General features: G+C 39.4%; 3 protein-coding genes across 4 annotated transcripts; all 3 read left to right on the top strand.

Moving 5' to 3' along the window:
• Positions 1 to 4794: 4794 nt before the first annotated feature.
• LOC131333328 (uncharacterized) lies at positions 4795 to 12670 on the top strand. Its single transcript, XM_058367792.1, has 4 exons — positions 4795 to 6480; positions 9041 to 9187; positions 11653 to 11769; positions 11883 to 12670. Exons 1-4 carry the CDS (start codon positions 4984 to 4986, stop codon positions 12477 to 12479), a joined length of 2358 nt encoding a protein of 785 aa, XP_058223775.1. The 5' UTR covers positions 4795 to 4983; the 3' UTR covers positions 12480 to 12670.
• A 743-nt stretch (positions 12671 to 13413) lies between these two features.
• LOC131334134 (glutathione S-transferase T3-like) lies at positions 13414 to 16549 on the top strand. The gene is made up of 4 exons (XM_058369010.1): positions 13414 to 13690; positions 15142 to 15599; positions 15683 to 16270; positions 16360 to 16549. Exons 2-3 carry the CDS (start codon positions 15144 to 15146, stop codon positions 16262 to 16264), a joined length of 1038 nt encoding a protein of 345 aa, XP_058224993.1. The 5' UTR covers positions 13414 to 13690; positions 15142 to 15143; the 3' UTR covers positions 16265 to 16270; positions 16360 to 16549.
• Positions 16550 to 20792: 4243 nt separating this feature from the next.
• LOC131331962 (splicing factor-like protein 1) lies at positions 20793 to 24414 on the top strand. Of its 2 annotated transcripts, none has more exons than XM_058365945.1 (2): positions 20793 to 23182; positions 24183 to 24414. In XM_058365945.1, the coding sequence occupies exon 1, from the start codon at positions 20866 to 20868 to the stop codon at positions 23140 to 23142; it is 2277 nt and encodes a 758-aa protein (XP_058221928.1). In that variant the 5' UTR covers positions 20793 to 20865; the 3' UTR covers positions 23143 to 23182; positions 24183 to 24414. The 2 variants fall into 2 exon arrangements, with proteins under 2 accessions (XP_058221928.1, XP_058221927.1); XM_058365944.1 differs by having other exon boundaries at positions 20794 to 23182; positions 24069 to 24414.
• The last annotated feature ends 520 nt before the right edge of the window (positions 24415 to 24934 follow it).

Genomic DNA, 24934 nt, shown 5'->3' with positions numbered 1-24934 from the left:
AACTATGAAGGCTAGAACGTTGTGACAAGACTCCAAGGAAGGTGGCGGTGGTGGGTGCGAAAAGTAGTTTGCAATGCTGATAGACGCGACATTGATCTGTGCAAACAAGTTTCTCCATGGAATTCTTGTGGTATTGGCCATTGCATTCATAATTGTGAATTGGATAATGGGGAACTGGAGATGGGATTGAAGAGAAAGAGAGGAGGAACTAGCGCCTACTTACAGGGAAGAGGCAGAGCCAGAAATTAGTAGTACGTATTTCGGCTTTCAACTTGGAGGTATTAATTTATAGTCGGCATTTTGTAATAATTTATACTAATATAAACAATACTTTCCTGATTGACATGATCGAACCTAATATAATTTGCATGACCTAACATAAGATAGTCTTTTTCTTCATGTTCTACCATTCCAAAGCAAAATGTGACCTAAGATGTCTTTGATCTACTCCAAGAAACTATATATTACCAAAGTCAAAAGGAGTACTTTTTAGTCATTTTCTATTCCAAAAACCAAAAGCAAATACACAGAGAAAAGAGTCGGGGACCTAAAACTTGAAAACATAAAGAATAGAAACAGTCAATGCCACTCTCATTTCCCTTTAGGAAAGGCAAATACAAAACTACTAAAATTTTCAATACTCAAAGAATCACACATTTAAGGGTAACATTGTAAATTCATGAGGATAAAAACACAAAAGGGGAATGTAAAAAATATTTCTTTTTTTTTTCCCTTTAGTTAACAAGGATGGAATTGGGGGTGTTTTTGCTTATAATTCAAGAGGAATATTTTTTGTACTCGGTCGAAAAAAAGTCGCTTTGTTAGTTTTGCTTTAATTTTTTGTGAATTATTAGTTCATTTCGAAGAGAGAAATCTTAAATAGTAAAAAATAATGCACTAAGCTAAAAAAAATGTGAAGACAAAGATAATCCAAAAAAAAATTGTCTGTTTGGATTTTTTTTTAGTGAACTTTTTAAAGTTTTGACTAAATTATTTAACTTTTTAGATCCCTCTGTTCGGAACAAATCAATAGTTGTCCAATTACCATAGTTGTAGCTTTTTCTCTACAATGAACTTAAAATCTTGTCCAAGACGAAGATAATCAAATATCATGCCTTCACATGACTCAACCGGACTGCTATACCAAGAGTAAAAAAATTTATTTTTCCGATTCGTCTTGTCGAGTTTTTTTTACTTAAAAGTGGTTAATTCCCAAAATATTTGGATAAAAATAAAAAAATTTACTTTTTTGATTCGTCTCGTCGAGACAAATCAATAAGTTACAAAAGTTTAGCACAAAATTAACAAATACAAAAATAATAATAATAAGAACAAAAAATACTAAACGAAAAAGTTCTTAGCGGGATGGGGTCTAAACTCTAAAGTAGGAGAATGTATCAGACAATTCTGTTTGGGATGAAATGAAACCCTCTGATTACTACGAAACACATGGACCGGAACAAGAAGCATGATTTAAAAAAATCAAGAGCCGTAGTTTCATTACGTCAATCGCACCGCAAGAAACCCAGATTTTACTAGGAAAAAAAATAGCAGTAGGTTCCAGAACACATTTTAAAAAAATAAGTACTTATTTTATATTTTTAAATTCAAAAATAATATAAATAAAAAATATTTTTTTGATTTTTTTTTTTTCACCGTATGTTTCAAACAAGATCCATATTGCTTATTTTTATATTTTAATAAGTCCATTATTTTTTAGCTTAAAATTGCCTTCTTAAAAAATAATGATTTATTTTCCGTTCTAGACTTATATTCTCGAGTAATCCATACTCCGCCCAAAAATCAGTCCTAACTCTATGCTAGATCCCCGGACGGAAGGGCCAGCACCATCCCCGAGTTCCCTAGATCCCCTTTCGGGTTAGTAAATATGGTGATATTGGAGATTCCACTGTTTAGTACAGTTGGTAACCTCCCCTTCCCTCCTTGCAGGAGGCGGAGGTTCAAGCTCCCTTGGGGGCGGTTGAGGGTTCGGAGCTATGGAAAAGCTACTGAACTCCTTTTGTGCTAACTTAACTCATCCTCTAACTATTCATGTGGAAAAAAAAAAAGAGAAAATGACGGCCAATGACGTGTTTTGATAATTAATACCCGTCAAGGACATTTTCAGTATTCTTGACAGCTATTAATTATCAAAACATGTCATGGACCGTCATTTTCCGGAAAAAAAAAAAAACATGGTGATAACGGATCACCGTTAAGAATAATGTGTCTAGCTGGTTGTAATTTTGTACGTTTGGGCTAAAAGTATTTTGTTTGTAGGTCGATCATGTTAAGTTAGTTTATGATTGGGCCTTTGTATGTGTGATTATTTAGATGGGCTCAAGTGCAAAATTGGCCCAAGGTTTTATTAGTATATACTTGTACAAGCATGCAAGACTTTTATGGAAGGAAATTGAAGTTCAGGCGGTGTTGGTTGAGAATATCAATTTTCAGTGAGACTAGTGGGATTTACTTGAAGGTTTTAGAAGATGATTCTATAAAATTAATTTGTTTTATATATATTTCTTTGACAGGAACTTTCGGTATGGTCCAATTTCTTAAGTTTGTTGTTAAATATTGATATTCATGTTCTTCTTCAGTTACTCTATTATATATGTATATATACACGCATATACATTATCATACAGTATATTATTATTATCACACATCGGCAGAAAGTCCAGCACGACACTACCATCAAACCCAGGTTTGGTTTGGTGTGTGATTTCATACAATATCAACTTTAATTACTTTCTTCAATCTCATTTTTTTTCCAGTAAAGATACCGGTACAGAAAAATTGGGACCGAAATCCTACCGACGGCCGCCGGTGGGCCGTCTCCGGCCACCGGACGGCCGATCCGAGCCGTTCAAAAATTCTAAAAAAAAAAACCGAGGGGCCCAACGCGAGAATCAATGTCATCCGAGGTGTGTAGGGTGCTTGATCGGAGCACCCCTTTTCGTGTATATATGTGTGTATATACACGAAAAGGGGTGCTCCGATCAAGCACCCTACACACCTCGGATGACATTGATTCCCGCGTTGGGCCCCTCGGTTTTTTTTTTTAGAATTTTTGAACGGCTCGGATCGGCCGTCCGGTGGCCGGAGACGGCCCACCGGCGGCCGTCGGTAGGATTTCGGTCCTAATTTTTCTGTACCTATAGCAGTACTCTTTTTTTTCAGATTACCAGTTTTTTTGAGTTTTAATTCATTACGATAACAGTTGATATTATAAATCACAAAAAAAAATCATTACGTCAGTGATGAGACTCGTCCCAAAATAATGAAACAAGAAACCACGACGGCGGAAAAACAGTCCAAAGACTAAACCCCATACCAAACAATCTCCATAGATAAGTAATCGAAACTACTACCTAACAAACGCCATCGGAACTGCTATCCAACAAAGTCAAAACCGTCGGCACGCTCTTGTCAAAAGGCCATGGATCGCCGACAATCAAATGCCAACAAACGAGTCTTCATTGTAACAAACATATGGATGGTACTTCGGTGAGCTCCCGTTGTCACGACGAGCTCTGGACGTGAGATGACAAATCTCACGAACACAGCGAGACTGGATGGATACCAATTCGGGACCACAAACTCACAACCAAACCTCAGATTATTAAATAGACGAGTCTTCATTGTCACAAACATTTGGATGGTACTCCGGTGCGAGCTCCCGCTGTCACGACGAGCCCTGGACGTGAGACGATAAATCTCACAAACACGGCAAGATTGGATGGATACCAATTCGGGACCACAAACTCACAACCAAACCTCAGATTATTAAACAGACGAGTCTTCATTGTCACAAACATCTGGATGGTACTCCGGTGCGAGCTCCCGCTGTCACGATGAGCTTTGGACGTGAGACAACAAATCTCACGAACACGACGAGACTCGATGGATACCAATTCGGGATCACAAACTCATAACCAAACCTCAGATTATTAAACACCACCCGGGTCTGGGGAAACTAGATCGGGAGAAGACGCCGGCGTGGATAAACAAATCGGAGAAAGCCCCAACAAAGGGTAGAGAACCCACGACGCTCGCGCAAAAGCTGAAACAATAAAAAAAAAACGAGATAAAACAAAAGACACACTCTCCTCCATTATTGAATAGCCCTTCTCTTGCCTAGCCATCAATCATTCGAACCCTAAAGCCGGCGACCCAAGAAGTCACTGGCAACCTCGCGGTTGCAACCCAAGAAGCGGAGTGGTGGTGAGAATGACAAGCTTTTAGAGTGGAGTAAGGGAAAGAAAAAGCAGATCCGAAGGCAGTCCATGGGTTTAAACCATAGGGGAAGGGAGGGGAAGGAGAGGAGGAGAAAGGTGTGATGGCTGTGTTTTAGGGTGGGAGAGAGAGGCTTTTCTAAGTTTTTTTCGACTATAAGCGTTTACTATAGTATCGCCCCTTTGCTTTTTGTTTTTTAGTTCATGGGTGGGGATTTTTTGACTTCGTTCGTTTTGAAATTTTGTATTTAAATTGTACGGAGTAAAAAAATGTAAGTAATAATTAAAGAAAAATAAAATAATTTTTAGAATAAAAATCCCAAACTCAAACCGAACAAGTTCTTCGAGTTTTGTTTTAATGGAAAAACGTCTGAAATGATTTGAGGGAAATGCGACGTTCAATCGGGACGGTTAGGATCAAAAAAAAAAAACGGGACGGTTAACAGACAGACGGACCCACCAATCAGTGTCACACCCTCCACGCCCCCACCGCCACGTAGTCTACCTTCCTGATCCTCCGTTACCATTTTCCTTCTCTTTCTCTCTCTCTCTCTCTCTCCCCGTCAAAAGGCGCCATTTGCCTCCCCTCACATTTAAAACTTCAAACCCCTTTCCCATGCCCTAATCCTCTCTCTCTCTCTCTCTCTCTCTCTCTCCACAGCTCAACCTTCACACTATCTCCTTTTATAAACACTCCCACACATCCACACCCACCCCCACCCCACCCCCACCTCTCTCCACTCCCATGACTTCTCACACCTACGCCATGGACACCCAGGCCCAATCCTCCGACCTCGCCTCCCAAATCCTCGCCGCCTCCGCTCCCCCGCAGATCATCGCCGCCTGCGCCGCCGTCGAGTCCTTCCTCCACCGACACACCCCCGACCAGTCCCGCTGGTTCTTCTCCATCACCTTCCCAACCCTAATCTGCAAAACCTTCGGCTTCGACGAGCCCCCGCCGCCAGCTCAGCGCCCCTCGCCGCCGTCCACTAACGGCTGGATCGACGTCGTTCTGTCGTCCAACGACCCCGAGCTGGCATCTAGGGTTTTCAACCTCCTCTCCCCTGATGGTGTTCTAATGTCCTCGATGTCGGCCGTCGACCGTCTATCGCTGATCAAGTACGTCTTCCCGACCGAACGGCTGCCCGAGTGGGTTAGGTTTACGCTCTCGAACGAGCGAAACTGCATGGCTTTAGCTGATTCGTGCCCCTTGTTTAAAGGTAACAAGATCAATACCAACAAGGGCTCCTCTTCGTGTCAAGTTGAATTGAATGTGTTTGAGTACTATATATTCTGGTTTGCTTATTACCCCGTGTGCAAAGGAAACTGCGAATATTTTGATACGGCTAGGGTGTCAAGGAGTAATAAAAAGTTTAGGTTAGATAATTGGGCTTGTTCAATTCCAGGGTTTTCTAACCCCAAGCGTGGGTCGGATCAGAAAGTAGATTGTGGTGGTTTGTATGTACGGCTCCTGTATGCATATGTTCGCGCGTTTGTGCCAGTATCCGATTTGGATGACGCGTGCCAACCCTATCGCAGCTCGCTCCTGCATTATTCCACGGGTTTTGATAGTTCGAAACTCGAGCGGGCAGAGTTCCTTGTTTGTTCCCTGGTGCACTTTTGGTTGGTCAATAAAGATTTCTCGCCGTTGCCCGTGAACTTGTGCAAGTCGTTAGGCATGTGTTTTCCTTTTCGTTCGGTTCTAGGTGAGACTCCGCCCACTTCCGGGTTGGGGGAGGTAGTCAACTTGTTTGTGAAGTATCTCAATTTGAGTTCGGTTGCCCTAACTGAAGTGTCTCATCAAGCTGAATATACCGAGAGTCCTAGGTGGCAGGTGTCTAGGAATACGATGTCGGTAAGTCCTGGCGTGCCTTCTATCGGTTGTTGGAACTCATGGGTTCAGAGGCCATTGTATAGGTTCACACTGAGGACGTTTTTGTTTTGCCCTATGGAGACTTCTATCAAGAATGCGTCTCAGGTATTCTCGGTTTGGATTAGTTATATGGAACCTTGGGCAATCAGCTTGGAAAATTTTAAGGAGTTGGAGGCAGAAATTGGCGCCACAGCTAAGAATACGACAAATGTGCTTCCTCGGGCTTCAGCATGTGGATATTCGTCTTCATGGCAGGGCTTTGTCCTGTCCAACTATCTGTTCTACAGTTCGTTGGTTCTACATTTTATTGGATTTGCACACAAGTTCCTTCATACAGATCCAAAAGTTGTAGTTCAGATGGTATCAAAGGTTTGTTTCTTACTCAGCAGTTCTTGTAGTTGCAGTTGGTATGAGTATGAAGCTTTGAAAAACTATGCATATACCATGGCACTTTACGAATTGAATAACAAATATATGCTTTAGATTTTTCAGAGGAATTTATTGACTTTTTGAATATGAGAATTTGGCTAAAATCTAGTTGATTGTGCCCAACCATTTTCGGAGTAGACTGAGTAGTAGTGCACAAGTTTGAGATTGAGTTATACATTTACTCTTGTGCCTAATAAATTGCAACTGTTAAACAAGTTGTGGAGTTTTGCCCTCATTGTTTCTTTCTTCAACTCTTCTATGGTACATTTCCCTTTGATTCCAATCATTGCTTCGGTTGGAGGAAGTTGTTCGTGAAGATAAGGTAGTTCATTTGGTATCCATGTCCTGGAAAATCGACTATCTAAATGTTATGGCCATTAGTTGTCAGAGCATAGCATGGAAACCATTACTGTAATAAAAAGAGAGATGTTTTAGTAGAATTTTAGTCAGAAAGATAAGAGATTCATATATAGGTCACAGTAGTCATAGTTTCCGTTGATGCTGGGAAAGGGTGACATTTTCCGATGGGTGCACTTAGGCGTATGTGCTTCTTTCTTGCAAAGAGATTTCTAATGACAACCAACTGGACGGTGATTAAGGTTCAGAAATTGTGTTTGAGTATGTGAAAAGTGTATAAAAACATGTGACTGTGCATTGAAATGTGTGAAAAGTGAAAACTGTATTGAAATTGATTATATGTGGTGGACCTGGTGGTAGCTTAACCTAATACGACCATACTGAAAAAATGAGAATGCTTAAAAACCAAGACACTTCCATCAGATGTTCTGGCAAACAGAGGAATTGTTTGGCTGGGGATGAAAATTCCACTTTGTGCTGCTGAGAAGTGTATAGCCTCAGATGTTTTGAGGCATAAAAGTTATCTTATTTCTCTGTGCTATTGTTTTTGGGGGGACAGAGCTGGATAGATTTTTAACATGTGAATAGCTCACGATATTGGATGAGAATAGTCTCTTTGCTTTAGGTTCCTTCTAAATGAGTGAGTTATGGTAGATTACCGTGTTAATGAATCCAACTTTTTGTGAAAATATTTTGAGTATATGCTGATTTTTTAAAAATTGTGATTGGTTGAATTTTGTTTTGGGCCTTTTGGTCCTTGGGTTGTGTATTGGCTTTACATAATTTTACAAGTGCCATTTATTGAAGCAGTTTAAGGATTGGTTGAGTTGTCTGTCAAACATTGGTCGCAGTTTAATATGAAAATAAGAGATTCCTAATGACAACCAACTGGACAGTGATTAAGGTTAAGAAATTGTCCATGATTTAAAAGTCGCTAGGCGCTAGTCAGGCGGTCGGCCACCTTCGAGCTTCAAGGCCTAGTAATCGACGATTAATCAGTGCATAGCAATTAGTAATTAGCGATTAATCGGCGCATAGCAATTAGTCCTATCTAGTCGGATAGGCCCTGCCAGCAATTAATCGCCGATTAATTCCGATTTTTAGAGCTCTGGAAATTGTGTTTGAGTGTGTGAAAAGTGTATAAAAACATGTGACTGCTTTGAAATGTGTGAAAACTGTATTGAAATTGATTATATGTGGTGGACCTGGTGGTAGCTTAACCCGTACTAAATAATGAGATTGCTTGAAAAAACAAGACACTTTCATGTTTTGGCAAATAGAGCAATTGTTTGGCTGTTGATAAATTCCACTTTGTGCTGATGAGAAGTGTATAGCCTCAGATGTTATGAGGCATAAATGTTATCTTGTTTCTCTGTGCTTTTTTTTTTTTTTTTTTTTGGGGGGGGGGTGTGGGGGGGGGACAGAGCTGGATGGATTTTATTATCATGTGAATAGCTCACGATATTGGATGAGAATAGTCACTTTGCTTTAGGTTCCGTCTAAATGAGTGAGTTATGGTAGATTACCGCGTCAATGAATCCAACTTTGTGTGAAAATATTTCGAGTATATGCTGATTTTTTAAAACATTGGTAGAATTTGGTTTTGGGCCTTTTGGCCCTTGGGTTGTGTATTGGCCTTACATAATTTTACAAGTGCCATTTATTGAAGCAGTTTAAGGATTTGTTGAGTTGTCTGTCAAACATTGGTCTCAGTTTGATATGAAAATGTTTGTCTAGAATAGAACACGTCGATTCTCGAGTCCCGCTCACTATTAATCAAAGAAACTGGGAGGTTCAACGTCTATGGATGTTTGTAACTGCATAAATTGGCTACCTTAGAGTTGAGCAATGTTAGTATGCTTCACAAACTGAGATATTAACATATCTGCAAGGAGGAGACCCTGTGCTGTGCTGTGCTGTTACTTATAAAGTTAACGTTTGTTTGTTTGGGTCATTAAACATTTTCTTCTTAGTGCTCATACATGTTGAGAAATCAAGGTGGTAACCTTGTGAAGGACATTTAGAAAAGCCTGTACGGTGGGAATATGAACTGGATGAACTGGCATGCTAGGTCATGGCATAACATATTTGTCTATGTTCCCCTTGGTTTTGGTTTACCCTCATTGCATTTTTTCCTGTGCAGGTCATAAACATATTAACATCTTCTGGGGAGCTGCTTGATCTTATAAAGAATGTTGACATTGCATTTCATTCCCATTCAACTAGGTCATCTAAATCTATGCTTAATAGCTTATACAGATTTGTGCCGGCAATACGTGAACAATTGCAGGTAATTTCATTCTTCTTTTGTTGATAATCATAATCATAGTTGTCAGAATCGTACGATTCACGATTCGTATCGTACGATTCGATACGATTCGGTGGGTAATCGATACGAATAGGCTGTCGAATCGGAAATAGCTGAGAATCGTAAGTGAATCGGTGATTTACGATTCGTATCGTACGATTCGATATGATTCGGTGGGTAATCGATACGAATAGGCTGCCGAATCAAAAATAGCTGAGAATCGTAAGTGAGTCGTTCGATTCACTTAAAATTTCCGAAATTCATTTTTTACTCTTGTTTTGCTTCTTTTGTTGTTTGAAAAGGGTTCAAATATTTTTTTAAGGTCTAATATTGTTATATGTCATCTTTTGTCTATGTTATATGGATAGATAATAAGAAAAAGAGATTTATTACAAGAGTAAATCAAAAATGAGGAAGATAAATGGAATATAACAACCCTATAGAAGACCTTCTAAGGGTTTGTTTTGTACTTTTAACTCTTTTGGACAAAAAGAACCATAAGTAGGCTTTACGAATCATTATCTCTTGGTAGTTGCAATAGAAGCAACTTACCTAATATTCCACGTTATTATCAAATCATCATTTAGAAGAAAGTATTTATTGATTTAGGCCTAAATCTTTCATTTGTAGTATATAATGTTGTTACCCTAATCAATAAGCATAGGTTTCTATACATTATAGAAGTCATGACCGAATCAGAGCGATTCACGATTCGATTCGATTCACGATTCGAAAAATGACCATTTCGATTCTCGATTCGATTCACGATTTGACAACTATGATCATAATAATATTAGGAGTGGAAAAGTATCATGATGGCCTTTTGTACATAAGTCATATACAAATCACATCATTGCCTTTGCGAAAACTTTCGAGAAGGGACGATTCACAAGATTTTGTTGCGACCAATTTTGAAAAGTACAAAGTAATGATGTTTAAGCCTTTCTACTTCTTGAAATGTTCGACAGTTCTTTGCATGTAGAATCAAGCACAATACCAATTTGGGGAGTCTTGTCTTCTTTGCTTTCCCTCTGTTACAACTTACACACCTTCAGTCCAACTTGAGTTATTAATGGGAGAATAACCCTGTAAACACCAAAAGCTGAGGAAAGCAAACTCGAACACTTCCAGCCAAGCAGTAGATGATTAGATATCTTCTCAGGTTTTTTATCAGTGTTCTAAAAAAAGAAATTAATCGGCGATTAATTGCTGATTAATCGCTGGCAGGGCCTGTCCGATTAGGTTCGACTAATGACTAATCGCCGATTACTAATTAATATGCACCGATTAATCGATTAATCGCTTGAAGGTGGCCGACCGCCCGACTAGCGCCTAGCGACTTTTAGAACATTGTTTTTGATATACGCGACACCAATTAGGAAGCATCTTTCCCCTCCTAGATTGAAAACTTGGTAATACTGAAGATTTCCAACTATCCATTGGTAGTCTATTTCATAATTCCTACAGTGTGTGAACCTGTTTCTTCCTTGTTTAATCAATTTCCCCTACCGAATTGAGATTTAGAGCTCCAGTACCCTATGAAATAAACATCCCTTTGCTAAGGCATTCCTTCAAATTCGAAAGCCATTTGCTGGTACAACCTTAACCAGGAGCAAACCTAATACTGAAGTACACATCCACCAGGTAAGCTGAAGCCTCTCTAATATCTGTCATGAAATCAAGAATAGTGAAAACAAAGGTGAAGTATGCTGGCAACCTGGATAAGATAAAGTACTCTTGATGCATATAAGTTTACCTCCTCTGGAAAGATAGTCTCTCCCACCGTGCTAATCTTCTTTTAAATTGCTCTATAATGCACTCCAATACTGCAATTGCTGTGAAGGAAGAATTAGAGGTAGACTGGTAGTCCGATAAAGAAAACACACCTCTGAGTCTCGAATGCCACCCAAACTATGAACATTCTGGAATTTTCGTCCCCATAAGAATTGTCTCCATTTGTTACACAGTTACTTTTAACCTGTAAACCATCTAAGGCAATCAAGTGTATACGAAGAGTCTCAATCGTTCCTCCTCACATCAGAAAAGATTACCATTTGCTAATAAGAGTCAGAAATACTAAAGTACCCATCCTCCTGGACTGGAAATCACCAATCAAACCACCCTGCTCTACACATCATCCTGGCAGCTTCCATAATGCTGATAATGATATCTACATAATAGGGTGAGAACAGATAACCCTATCTTAACCCCCTCTTCTTCTTGTTTGCATTATGTGGTTCGCCTGTTGAGTTAATAATTCCATCATTAGTAGCTATTTACTGATATGCTGTTTTTGTATTTGTATCGCTACTCTCTAGTCTCTTCTGTTAAAATAAAAAAAGTATGAACAGCTTCTCTAACATTGTGGGCCAATAGTTGGGAGGATTGTAAGATTGTGTACAAATATCAAATATCAGAAAACCTTCAATATTTTGTGAATTTAATAGGATTGGGAGGATGGCTTATGCGAGAGCGATGCGGATGGATCATTCTTGCACGAGAACTGGAACAAGGATTTACGTCTTTTCAGTGATGGTGAAGATGGTGGGCAGCAGCTGCTTCAGGTTATTTATTTATTTATTTTATTCATATGTTTCCTGGATTTAGTGATTCTGCAAGAATTTAAATCATCAGTGGACACCTCAGTTACTTAGCTATGCCACTCTGGTCCTTGCAGCTCTTTATTTTGCGTGCAGAGTCCGAATTACACCCCACTTCTGGTGACAATCTTCTTCAGTGCATAGATTCACTTAAAACCAGCTTAGGCAACTTGTTTGGTTGCTATATCATCAAGCCAATAACAAACCCACCTGAAGGAAGACAACACCAGGAATCATGCAACGAAATATTCAAGCCTAGACGAGTCAGAAATGGCATCCCAGCTGATATAACGTACAAGGGTGACTGGATGAAACGCCCCATTTCTGACGATGAGGTTGGGTGGCTTGCTAATCTTCTTGTTCGTTTGTCGGGTTGGCTTAATGAAAGTCTCGGGCTAAATGGCGGCGAGAGCAGCTGTGTCGGTCCTGCTTACGTGGAAGTTCCAGGCAATGTTAGTGACGTGTCCGGGCCCACAGAGACTGCAAAAGTGCTGTTAGGTTCTGCTGGTACCTGGTTTGGTGCATCGTGTTGTGCGGCAGTTGGGTTCATGAAGAAGCATGGTTTGAAGGTGAATCTTAGGGTTTTGGCTTCCAAGAAGGTGGTGATGGTTTTGCTAGTGGCAGTGGCTATGAGTGCGGTGAGGAGAGCTGTTGCAGAGGCTCAAAGAGTGTGAATATTGTGATATACTTGAGGGATAAAAGGCAAGGAAAAATATATGTAAAGAATGAAACCGATGGTAGAGAAACTGGAAGAAAGGTAAATTAAGGTTTGTCTTTCATGTTTTAAGGCATCAAGTTCTCTTGTAATTAAGAGGTGAATTTTTGTATGAGATTTTTACTTGGCCTTAGATCAATTATGTTTTCAGATCCTGCTGCAGACTATAATATGCAGAAAGTAAAATTAGATAAGCATTTTTATCATAGTCACAGAATTTTGATTAAGCTACAATAAAAGCAAAAAAAAATAACTTGTAGACTACTTGAAATCTAAGAATCAATTTGAAAAGCATCCCGAACTTAATTTCTGTGGAATTAGATTTTAGACTCTTTCTCATCTTCTAAGAATTCCTGGACTTTAAAAATCTGTTAGTAAGAAATTTTGACAAATACGGAGTATAACTTTTTGAAAATTAAAATCTCGAAATCTTCTGTATCGTAAATTTGCACTTGATACTCTTGCGATTTTTCTTTCTTTCTTTTTATTTTTTGCTTGTTTACAATTTTGGGATTCTTCCGGGCCGGTCCTCTCTAACTCCAATAAGTCCCACGTAGTTTCAACCCAATTAGTTCCGCAAAACCCATGTTCCACGCGGTCCTGTTCATATATTTTGTCAAAAAATACGCTTAAAACAAGCGCATTTAATGTGCCCCACACCCATGCGCATTAATGTTCGACACATGTCTTTTATCTTTCTCTCCCCTCCCATGTTACTTCTCTCTCTCATGTGTGTGCATACGGGCTCATCAGATCGGGGCAATATCGCAAAATTACTGTAATATTCCTAGTTTTTTTAATTGTGCTTAAAGTTAATTATGTGTTAGAGTTTTGAGTTAACTATGTAGTTTCTTTGAAGGAGTGTAAGAGCATCTCCAACTGCCTAGGCAATTAGAATATTTAGCTTAAATAGCTAGCCAAAGCACAAAAAGAGCAAATCCAGCAGACTCTCTTCATTGTGGATGAAATGGCGTGGTGCTACAGTACCTCGCTCATCCGAGCGAGGTATTTCAGCCTCGCTCCGACGATTTCTTCTTCTTTTCCCTCTCTCCTCCCCTCGATTTGTCATCTCCCGCGCGTCGCTGCTCTTGCTTTCCCGCGTTTCTTCCTCTTTTCCCTCTACATACTCTATGGTTGTGGAGATTTTTCATCATCCTCAACATTGACAAGGTATTCCTCTCTCTCTCTGCCAAAACTAATTTCAACTTCATGATTTAGGTTTAGATTCTGTGATTAATTTGTTCATCAACGTCAATTGGGGTATGAAATCGGAGAATATTATTTTGGGTGTGGACCTTGTGGTGCATCATTTTGGTTGCATTACGGAAGTCTATTTATGAGACTTGGTTATTTGCTGATTCTAGGTCTAGTTATTTATCAAAAGAATGGTTGTCATTCTCGTTTGTGTCATTCTCTGCTGAGATGATGCAATTTTTGTGTTTGCTGGGTACACCAATTGGATCTATCCAGAGATTAGTTGTAAATATTTGAGGTTGCTGCATTTGCCAAACATCTTTTCGATTGTTCAAATTGTGTTGTTTTTTATTCAAACAGTTAAATCTGGGCCTTCTATGGTAGATTGGGTTTTCACCTTCTTTTGTATGTGTCATCCCGCTGCTGAGATGATCCTTTTTTTGGTGCTTGCTGAAGACTGCCAAACGTATTTTGGGGGTTTACTAGTATCAAACTTATCATTTTTGCATTTTTGTTTGTTTTATAATGGATCATCTATTAAGGATGTACAAGTAGTGTTGGTTCAACTCTGTCATTTTTATTTGACAGAGTTGTAGCTTTTGTTTGAACCGAGCGGGAATGGTTATCACTTATCACTATCCAACCCGTTTCCCCACCTTGGTTCTTATTAGTTATTAGTACCATATCATTTTTGGATGCTAACAGTATGGTATAATAGGAAAAACATCCTCTTTCCATCTGTGTTACTAAACAGAAATAAGATGGCTAAATTTAATTTCAGTGTTAAGCATGATCTTGTTCTTGCACATTTTTTTGTTCAACGAATGAGTGCTCAAGGCTCAAATACCAGACATAGTCAAGTTTCTACCTTGGTCCTCGTGATTGAAACCGTTACAAGTCTGGAAAACAAAAATGGAGATGCATAGTTGATGGATGGGTTTCTCATTGATCATTTCGAAATCTCTTGGATTGGGTCCATTGTTGCCTGATAATTTGCAACCAATAGTTGTTGGAGCTACATCTGGACCCTACATCTTCATGTAATTTGATTGGCAATAAAGTTAGACTGACCTTCCTTGAAATTTTCATCTAATATGGTTCTCCCTCATGGTTTGAAAAGCTGTTGGTCCACGGTGTCCAGAAATGTTGGTGATAGAAGTTGAGAAACTCCGATGGTCAGGTAGTGGTCATACTCTGAAATCTTTAATCAAAACAAATTTAATTTCGATTTTACGCATGGTCTGTTCTTGCACATTTTTATTTTGAACAATTGAGTGCTCAAGGCTCAAATACCAGACATAGTCAGGTTTATTTTTGGGGGTTTTACTAATACCAAACTTGTCACTTTTCCAAAGCTTTTTTTTTTTGCATTGGCTTACGGTTCTTCTTTTTTTTCTTTTATTATACCTACCTTCTTGTTCTTCTAGGGATGGATGCGAGACCAGATGCATATTTCATAAATCTCTTACAAGATGGTGTGATCCTTGAAAATCATTATGAGAGAGAGCCTCAAGATGAATTTGGATTTACTTATGCAAATCCACATGTTCAAGTGTTTACCCAACCATCTCAAACCCCAACTCAAAAGGGATCCACTCCTAAGAGAGCGCAACGTGGTGGCAAGTTCACCATTGAAGAAGACAAATTGCTTGTATCAGCATATTTGAATGTTAGCTTGGATGCCGTGCAAGGGAATGACCAGAAACTTAAAACATACTGGAGAAGAGTGTGGGATTACTTCCACGAGCACATGCCATTGGCTCAGCGTAGTGAGAACTCTCTAATGAATAGGTGGTCGACCATTCAACTTTCCGTTAACAAGTTATGTGGATGCTTTGCTGGAATTGAAGCAAAGCATCAAAGTGGTATGAATGAGGAAGACAAGGTATCGAGCTTCAATATAAATAATTGCATTGATTATTGCTTTCACACTTTTTACAGACAAGGTAATTGTTTACATGTTTGTAGGTCTCTGAAGCAAACAAATCGTACAAGGAACTCCATGGAGGCTCATTTCAATTTGAGCATTGTTGGAATATTTTGAAGTACCAACCAAAGTGGCATGTCGATGTTGAGAAGAAAAAACCAAAGAAGAACAAAACTTGGACAGTACCTTCTTCTTCTACTCCCGAGTTGGTAGATCTTGGAGAATGTGAAGCCACCTTTGTGGACTTGGAGAGACCTATAGGTACCAAAGCTGAGAAGAAAAAACGAAAGTTAGCTGAAATTCCTAGCTCTCCTCTTGCAGGAATACTAATTGACATAAAGGAAGAACAAAAGAAAATGAGCGACAAGAAAATGGACATCATCCAACAACTACATGTTGAAGAGCAAGAGAGACACCAACTTGATAAAGAGAGATTGCGTGAAGAGCAAGAGAGAAATACTATTAAGAAAGAAAAGCTACGTATGAAACAGTTCAAAGAAGAGGAGAGGATAATGCTACTGGATACAAGTGCCTTACCTCATGTGCAACAAGAGTACTATCAAAGCCGGCAAATGGAGATCCTTCAAGAACGCGAAAAAAGGTTTAAAAGGGTTGGTAGTTGAACTTTTGTGGGACATCTAGACTTTTTGGAGGATTGAAGTAGTATTGGTAGTTGAACTTTTGTGGGACATCTAGACGTTTTGGAGGGTTGAAGTAGTTTGGACATCTAGACGTTTTAGAGGGTTGAACTTTTGTGGACATGTAGTCTTTTTTGGACATCTATTACAAAAAAAATTCACATGCTGATGTACCCAAAATTGAGGATTGGGTGTATTTTGGTAAATATTAGATTGTGCTTAGTGTTCTTGTAATATTTGGTTTATTATTGAAGTTGCTTCTTCTTCTTCTTTTACTGGTGTTGTTTGGTGAATGGTGTGTGTCTTTGAGTAATATGGAGTCTACTCTACTGGGGTAATATGATTCAGGTAGGGGGGTTTTTTTTTTCATTTGCAGTAGTAGCAGTAACCTATGGGACTGCATTTTCATTTGCAGCAGTAGCAGTAGCAGTTCATTTTTCATTTGGTATGTTTCTCTTCAAATCTTAGGTTTTGTCTCATCTCTTCTGCAATGGATTCTATGTATTCAATTCGAGCACACCCAAAAGAAAAAATGAATTTGGTCAAGAATTTGCCAAGAAATTTCTGCATTTCTCTTGGGCATCTGCTAGAGGATCAAAGGAAGCAAGAACCTGTCAAAAATCTTCTGAGTTTGTCAGCCATTGGTGATCATATCAAGGAATTCAAACGGTCAGATTTCGTAATGGTTTGGCAAGAATTGGCCAAGAAATTTTGAGGTTCTTACCGGCATTCGTCATCAGGTCGAAGTATTTGCTGCTTCAACAAATATTTGTCTAGCAGGCTTGCGTTTCCAAAGAAAACAATTTGTGAGTGAATTTCAACAATTATAATCTCTTTTCGTGTCCTATGATTGCATCTCAATTCAACAAAGTTCATGTTCATAAATTCTGTTAATTTTTAAGTAATTTGAATGCGCGAAAGCTGGTGGAGTGGAGCTGTTGGTTGGGAATAGGTTACCGTTTTTTTTTTTTGCAGGTTACTATTTTTTTTCCCCTTTGCATAGCCTAAAAGCTAGTCTATTGGGGGATTGTAAAAATTGGTGGCTAGCTAGTCTAATTTCTAGCATATTTCCTAGCCCAAATGGCTAGGAATTGCTGGAGATGCTCTAAGAGGGTAATTCCACATACCAACTCATCACCTATGTAGTTATTGGCTTAATTTGCTAGTTAAATATGTTTGGAACATAAGTTGGCATATAACACACACACTCAATAACTTTTCTTAAGCCTAGAAAAACAAAACAAAACAGAGAGCTTCTACGTAGTTCTCTTCTTGTTCCTATCTACCTCGCTGAAAGAGAGAGAGAAGCGGTGAGGAGAGGAGAAGAAGAAGAAAGGGAAAAAATTAATGGAAAACCTAGGGTTTGATCTTGCTTGATTTGTATTGAAGCCCTAACTTGGTAATCCATATCTCTCCTACTTGAATTCATGTTTTGTATGTTAAATTCCATGCTTTAGTAGTGAATTTCATGTTTAGTGATGAATCTTGCATGTATTAGCTTGTTAGAAGTGAAACTTGGGTTTGGGGAAGAATACCACTTGAATCTCTTGAATTGATGAGTTTAAAGCTTGCTTTGATCCATGAATTTGATGTTCTAAAGTAGCTCCATTGAATCTACATGTTTGAGTATGTTTTTATGAGGTTTTGGAGTGAGTTTGGGTGTGTATTGAAGGGCTTTGGAGTTGGAAATCGAAAGAGAAACAAGCTGCGTTTTTTGGAAAATCTGCAGAATTGAGAAACCTTGTATCTGACTTGATATTTTGGGGATTTTGTTGAGGCAATTCCTAAACTCCAAAAATTATGAGATTTTTATTGAGAGTTTCTTTATGAGTCCTTTTGTATGTGGTAAAAATTTTTGAACAAAATTCTAAGTATTGAACTATGTAGAAATTCATAACCTTGCAGTGCGCAATCTCGGAATGTGCTGACTACACTGACACACGTTAGGGAAACGGCCATAATTTTCAAGCTTGAGCTACAAAATAGCGAACCATTTTCTGATTTTGAAACTAGACTCATAGACCTAAAAAAATATGTTAAGTTTGTACCTTAACTAGCGTCTTGCCCATGCCTAAAGACACGGCCGAACATAATTAGATCTCAAAATTAAATCTGTTATCTCCTTCTACCCCTCAAATCCAATCGAAGTCCATTAAAATCCATACAGGATAGCTATCTTGCACAGGGATAGCTCGAAAGACCTATTAACATAAGTACAGGGATGGCTCTCAAGCTCCCCATCCAAGTTTGGCACATAAAATACAATTCAAAATTTGTGGAATCATTGTCATCGCAAGCCTTTTACCACATTGAGGACCTTTTCAATGGAAAATTACAAACAAAAAGATAAAACAATTGAAGAAGTTAACACTAATGACAATTATTCTTGCAGTATAGAGCTTATTGTTATCACTTGAGCATTTAGATATTAGCACCAAAAAATCAGTGGAGAATTTCATTTCTATATCCCAACCAAGTTCATTAATGAGAAGAAGAAGAAGAAGAAAAAGAATAGGGGAGGAATGGAAGGCATCTCAATTTTTTTGGAATAGAATCCCTTAGATTTGGGGAATGATCTCATCCCCAAGATTGACTTGGTATCGATCCTAGCCGTAGAATAGAAATCATGTCTATAAGGAATTTGAATTTTGAATAGGAAGAGATAAGAACCCTAGGATCAATTGAATCTCAAGTCAATCTTAGGGAGGAATGGAAGGCATCTCAATTCTTACCATAGGACCTTATGTTCATTTAAAATAGGCTTGTTTGACATCCTCTAATCATGTTTGTTACAAGCCTTTCGCTTCAATTATGTTTTTGTACTTTGATATGAACTCTATGGAATATCAATGAAAGGTGGACATGTTTTATAGCTATTAATGGCATTCTCTCACGTCCCAGCTTGCTAGGGGACACGTGCTATAAGGCTAGCAAGATATGACTATTATATCGGATAACGAAAGACATCTTAACTTATCCACTATCAGAGACGCCTAGTAGACATGAAATGAATAGAGGATGTGCATTACTATGCTATATTGCTATAAAATGTGATTCGTTTTCAAATGGTTTTATCATTGTCCATGGAAAGCATGTGAATTGCGCATTAATCATTCATACGAGATTTGGCTTATGTAATTTTTCCACCTTTCAGGCAACATGAAGCATAGTGGTGACGTGCAGCTTTTCTTTTGGATGTGCTATGTAAATGTGGACTTATGGATAGGGAATTGCTCTTTGTGAACACTTTTGACATGTAAATATGTACAGCTTTGGGTGGTTTGCTATGTAGAGATCTTTGTAAAGACTTCTAATTTTGGCATATGTAATAAAATGGAATTTGCTTCCGCTTGTCGTTAATTGAGTTCCTTTAGTCATTTGCTAATAAGATGTTTAACTTAGAAATGGCCTTAGTAATTAGATCATTGGCGCTTTGTTATGGCTAATTCCTCCAGGGACGGGTTAGGGTCGTGACAATTACCCCCCACAAGAACTACATAGCATTGTACTTCAGGGTAAGAGCATCCACAATATAATAACCAAAAGTGAATAATCAAAACTTGCCGCATCAAATTTTGATTATCCATTTAGAGGTTGTTAAAGTTCGTAATGTTAAGTCCCACATTATTTATCTTTTGCCCATACTCAAAATGAGTTGGCAAAAATTCAAATTTAACAGTCAATTTCTTTCTTCTCAATCTAATGGTCTACATTGATTGACATTCTAGTAAAATAAGTGAAAGTGGAGAACATTTGTTAAAATCTATTAAGTGATCAATATTGTTAAATGCACAACCACTTGCTAAAGTGGAGAGTAAGTTTCACCTACCAATAAAGTATTTGTGTTTATGGAGAGTGAGTTTCACTTTTCCATAATGTTGTACTTGATTAAGAAGATGTTGAGTCTAATAAATTTGGTTATTGACAGAAAGCTGCTAGTTTTGATTATCCAAATGCCCAAATTTGATGAGTTGCTAAGAGTAAATTTGATTATTACAATGTGAACACTTTTTTGAGCACATATTGCTAACTTTAGCAACCTTTTTGATTTTGATTATTACAACGCTCTAAGGATCCTCAAATCATAAACTCAACTCAAAAAATAGGAGGAAAATGGTGGCCAATAATGTATTTTGATAATTAATACCCGCTAATGACATATTGAGAATATTTGTTAATACTGAGAATGTCATTGATAGGTATAAATTATCAAAGCACATCATGAGTTGTCATTTTCATAGGCATTATGCCTATGATTTTTCTTGGGAAAATGACGACCTAGGACGTGTTTTGATAATTAATATCCATCAAGAACAAGCTAAAAATATTTGTTAATGCTGAAAATATCATTGGCGGATATTAATGATTAAAACACGTCATTAGCCGTCATTTTTCCATTTTTCTTTCGTAAAGTTTTAAAGCCCAATAATAAAAGCCCAACCGTGACACCAGCCTCTTAACAATGAGTGAACGTAATATAAAGCCCAACAGGAACCCTATATATAACGCAATACCTTTTCTCTCTCTCTCTCTCTCTCTCTCTCTAGGGTCTAGGCGAGTCGTTCGTACCTTCAAACTAAACAACCATGGATTCACTGCAACAACCAAACCCTCCTCTCCCCTCCGAAACCCTAACTTCTCCTGAACCTCCTCAGCCTCCCTACTCCTCAACATCAGAGACCCTAACTCAATCTTCTCCTCCACTAAATCCTCCCCAACCCCCTCCCGAAAACCTACCTCCACCCAATCCCACTCCCCCACAGCCCCAACCGCACGACCCGAACCCGGTATCCGAAGACCAAACCGAGAAACAAGAGGTTCAGAGGCCTTTGTTGTCCGATAATGGTCGGGACGGGTCGGGCGGCGAGGAGGAGACCTCGAGCCGGAGGCGGCGGCGGCGGAGTAGGTGGGAGGACGGAGGAGGCGAGCAGAACAACGAGGAGCAGCCGAAGAAGAGGAAGTCTCGGTGGGCCGACGACGAGCCGAAGCCGGTGTTTCAATTGCCCGACTTCATGAAAGATTTGGCCGGAGGTATGGACACTGACCCCGAGATACAAGCCCTAAATGCTAGGTTACTAGAAATCAGTCGAATCTTGCAGTCCGGTATGCAATTAGATGACCGTCCGGAAGGCGCCAGGTCTCCTTCTCCCGAACCCGTTTATGACAACATCGGGATTCGGATAAACACTAGAGAGTATCGCGCGCGCGAACGGCTTAACAGAGAGAGGCAGGAGATAATTTCGCAGATAATTAAACGAAACCCTAATTTTAAGCCGCCAGCGGATTATAGGCCGCCAAAGCTTCAGAAGAAGCTTTATATACCGATGAAGGAGTACCCGGGCTATAACTTTATCGGGCTTATAATTGGACCGAGAGGGAATACGCAGAAGAGGATGGAGAAGGAGACGGGGGCGAAGATTGTGATTCGGGGTAAAGGGTCGATTAAGGAAGGGAGGTTGGGGCAGAAGCGGGATTTGAAGTTTGATCCTGCGGAGAACGAAGACTTACATGTTTTGGTTGAGGCCGAGACACAGGAGGCACTTGAGGCTGCGGCGGGGATGGTGGAGAAGCTCTTGCAGCCAGTGGATGAAGTGTTGAATGAGCATAAGAGGCAGCAGCTTAGGGAACTTGCTGCATTGAATGGGACCATTAAAGATGATGAGTATTGTAGGTTGTGTGGTGAGGCTGGACATCGGCAGTATGCGTGTCCTTCGCGTATGTCTACTTTTAAGAGCGACGTGTTGTGTAAGATCTGCGGTGATGGTGGTCACCCTACTATTGATTGTCCTGTGAAAGGAACTGTCGGAAAGAAAATGGACGATGAGTATCAGAACTTCTTGGCGGAATTGGGTGGGACTATGCCGGAATCTGTTGCCAAGCAAAACCCAACATTGTCTATTATGGGTTCCAACAGTTCGGGAACTAACCCCCCTTGGGTTAGTGGAAATGGAACCGGAGGTACAGGGACAACATCACGTCCCGGACTTGGGAGCACTGTAACTGCAGTGGGGAAAGAAATAGACGACACAAACTTGTATATCGGATACTTGCCGCCTACGCTTGACGACGATGCTCTGATCAGATTGTTTTCGCCTTTTGGTGACATAGTAATGGCTAAGGTTATTAAGGACCGGGTGACTGGATTGAGTAAAGGGTATGGTTTCGTTAAGTATTCTGATGTTGCCCAGGCAAATCAAGCCATTACTAGCATGAATGGGTATCGTCTAGAGGGTAGAGTAATAGCAGTTAGAGTAGCGGGTAAGCCCCCACAACCAGTTGTTACCCCTGGACCTCCTCCACCCCCAATGTCCACTTACCATCCTCCTAATCAGGCATTTGGCCCACCGCCTCCTGGTACTCTTGGGAGCATGCCACCTGGCAGCTACATGGGCGCCCCTGTTCCTTGGGGACCACCAGCTCCTCTTCCTTATGCTCCTTATGGCCCACCGCCTCCTGGAGCAAATATTTACAATGCTGTCCAAGGTCAAACTATGCCCCCTTATGGTGTACCTTATCCCCCGCCTCCACAAGCTGCTGTCTCTAGTGCTCCATCTCAGAGTAATGGGTCTGTAGATTCTGCAGAGTCTGGAGCTAATAACATATATGGGAATTCAGCAATGGGGATGCCACCAAACCCTCAGACTACATATCATCCGTCTTCGTTGGGTTATCCTTCTTATTATGCTGTAGCTCCTCCTCCTCCACCTGTATCTCTTCCAACAATGGAACAGCAGAGCTTTGCAAGTGCACCATGGGCGTCTAACCCTCCTGCTCCACCACCCATTAAATCTGCAGAGCAAAGTCAGCAAGCAAGTTATGGAACAGATCCTGAGTACGAGAAGTTCATGGCTGAGATGAAATAAAAAACACTCTTCTGTGCCAATGATGTTGCAATGGTAGAACGTAAGTGTTCGATGCCGTTTCTTCTTTGCTCCGGATAAAACTCATTACATTTGTACTTGTAAAAAATCAAATCATTTTACTGTAGCTTTTAATTTCTGTAATTGTAAACCATTACCATTTAATTTTTTCATTCATTTAATGTTTTCATTCTTTTTTCGATCTAGGAATGTGCTATGGAGCTCTATTTAGTAGATGAATTTAATCAAAGCATTTTATAGAATTTTCAGTGTCACCTAAAGTTCAGTGCTGGGACAAACAAGCCTTGCACATGGAATTTAGTTCTTTAAAGAAAAGAATATTGATTAATTTGCAAGGAAGAGGATTTGCGAAAGAAGCTTCAATTGTATTTTTGTCAGTGATATGTAGTTCAAACATATCTCTTCTGTTTACCATTTTTTGATGGAACAAGCTGGGTACTTACTTTCTTTTCTTCTGACAATACTTATGATTTAAATTCATTAACCTTTTTGACCAAAATACAGAAAGGGCTACCTTAGTTGAACATTGGAACTCTAGGCAACCAATTTTTTGTTTTTTTTCCTGGTTTATTTTAGTTGGACATGGCTTTGGTAGCTATTGCTTCCAGCATTGTCCCCCTTCTGCCCCTTTGCCCATCTTTTATGGCATGGTGGTGTTGATTGAAATATGTGTATCCTAATTGCGGTAGGAGTCTTGTAAATGGCATCTAAGACTGGTGAATGTTATATGGTTTTAACCCTTGCATTTATCCTAGCAGTATCCGATAAGCGTAACATAATTGGAAAACATGACGACGCTCTAAAGCTGCCTGGATCTTTCAATCTCTACAATAAATAGTTTCCATCTTTTCCCCGTTATGATAGCTTTGCTTTATCTGATTGTTAACCGTGATCATACTCTTTGGCAGGCAATGAGGTTTTCTTGGAGCTCTTGTCAACCTGTTTTGTTACATGTCACTTGGACTTGTTGGAAGTTTCAGACTCACATCTTTAATCTTGCTGTGCTCTTGTCACAATTGCAGAGACTTTTACAGAGATTCAGATTATTCATTACTGTGGTGGAGAAGCTACGCATTACCCCTTTCTGCAGGCATATGGATTGCATCTTGTGCCAATCATGGAGTGACTGGACAGCATCTTGATACTAATAATTTTCTTATGCTGGTTTTCTTTGAACTTTCATGAGTATGCTGTAGGTTTAATGTTGTAATGCCTCATTTGATACTGTTTTAATGTGTTATTTTCTTTGGATTATATCCTTTGATTTCTGTTTTCTGTTAATGTTAACTCTTTTTGGCTTCATGAGGCCTCCATGATACAGTCAGCTCCAACTGGCTAAAGCCTGCCTGGCCAATGCTTCCATAGCTGGGGAGCATAAAATATCCTCGGGTTAATCGACGAGCGTGGGGTATGTGCAAATAGTTATGAATATTATAGATTTCTGACATCTACTTGAGTTTGCTTGTCTTCTTCTGTTAGGCTGATTTTCTAGCTTGTCTCAACAGGTTCTTGAACACATCAGACATTGGTGTTCACCGGGCATATTAAGTGTCGAATTTGGTTTTCCTTAATTGTCCACTATCAACGACTCTTGGATTTTATTACATTGCCCTTTACTGCTTTATGGTTATTTAGTCAACCAATTTGATTTCTAATGTGGAGTTCACCTACTTCTAATTTGCAGAATCTATGGATCCATTTTTACTTTTTGTTGCAGGGCCATATGAAGTAGCTTTGAGCTTTGATTTCCATACCTCTATGCATTATGTGGATG

This window comes from Rhododendron vialii, chromosome 7a, assembly GCF_030253575.1.
Source record: "Rhododendron vialii isolate Sample 1 chromosome 7a, ASM3025357v1".
Taxonomy (NCBI): domain Eukaryota; kingdom Viridiplantae; phylum Streptophyta; class Magnoliopsida; order Ericales; family Ericaceae; genus Rhododendron; species Rhododendron vialii.
Note: the sequence above shows the minus strand (reverse complement) of the source record. Positions and strands in the feature narration are given on the sequence as shown.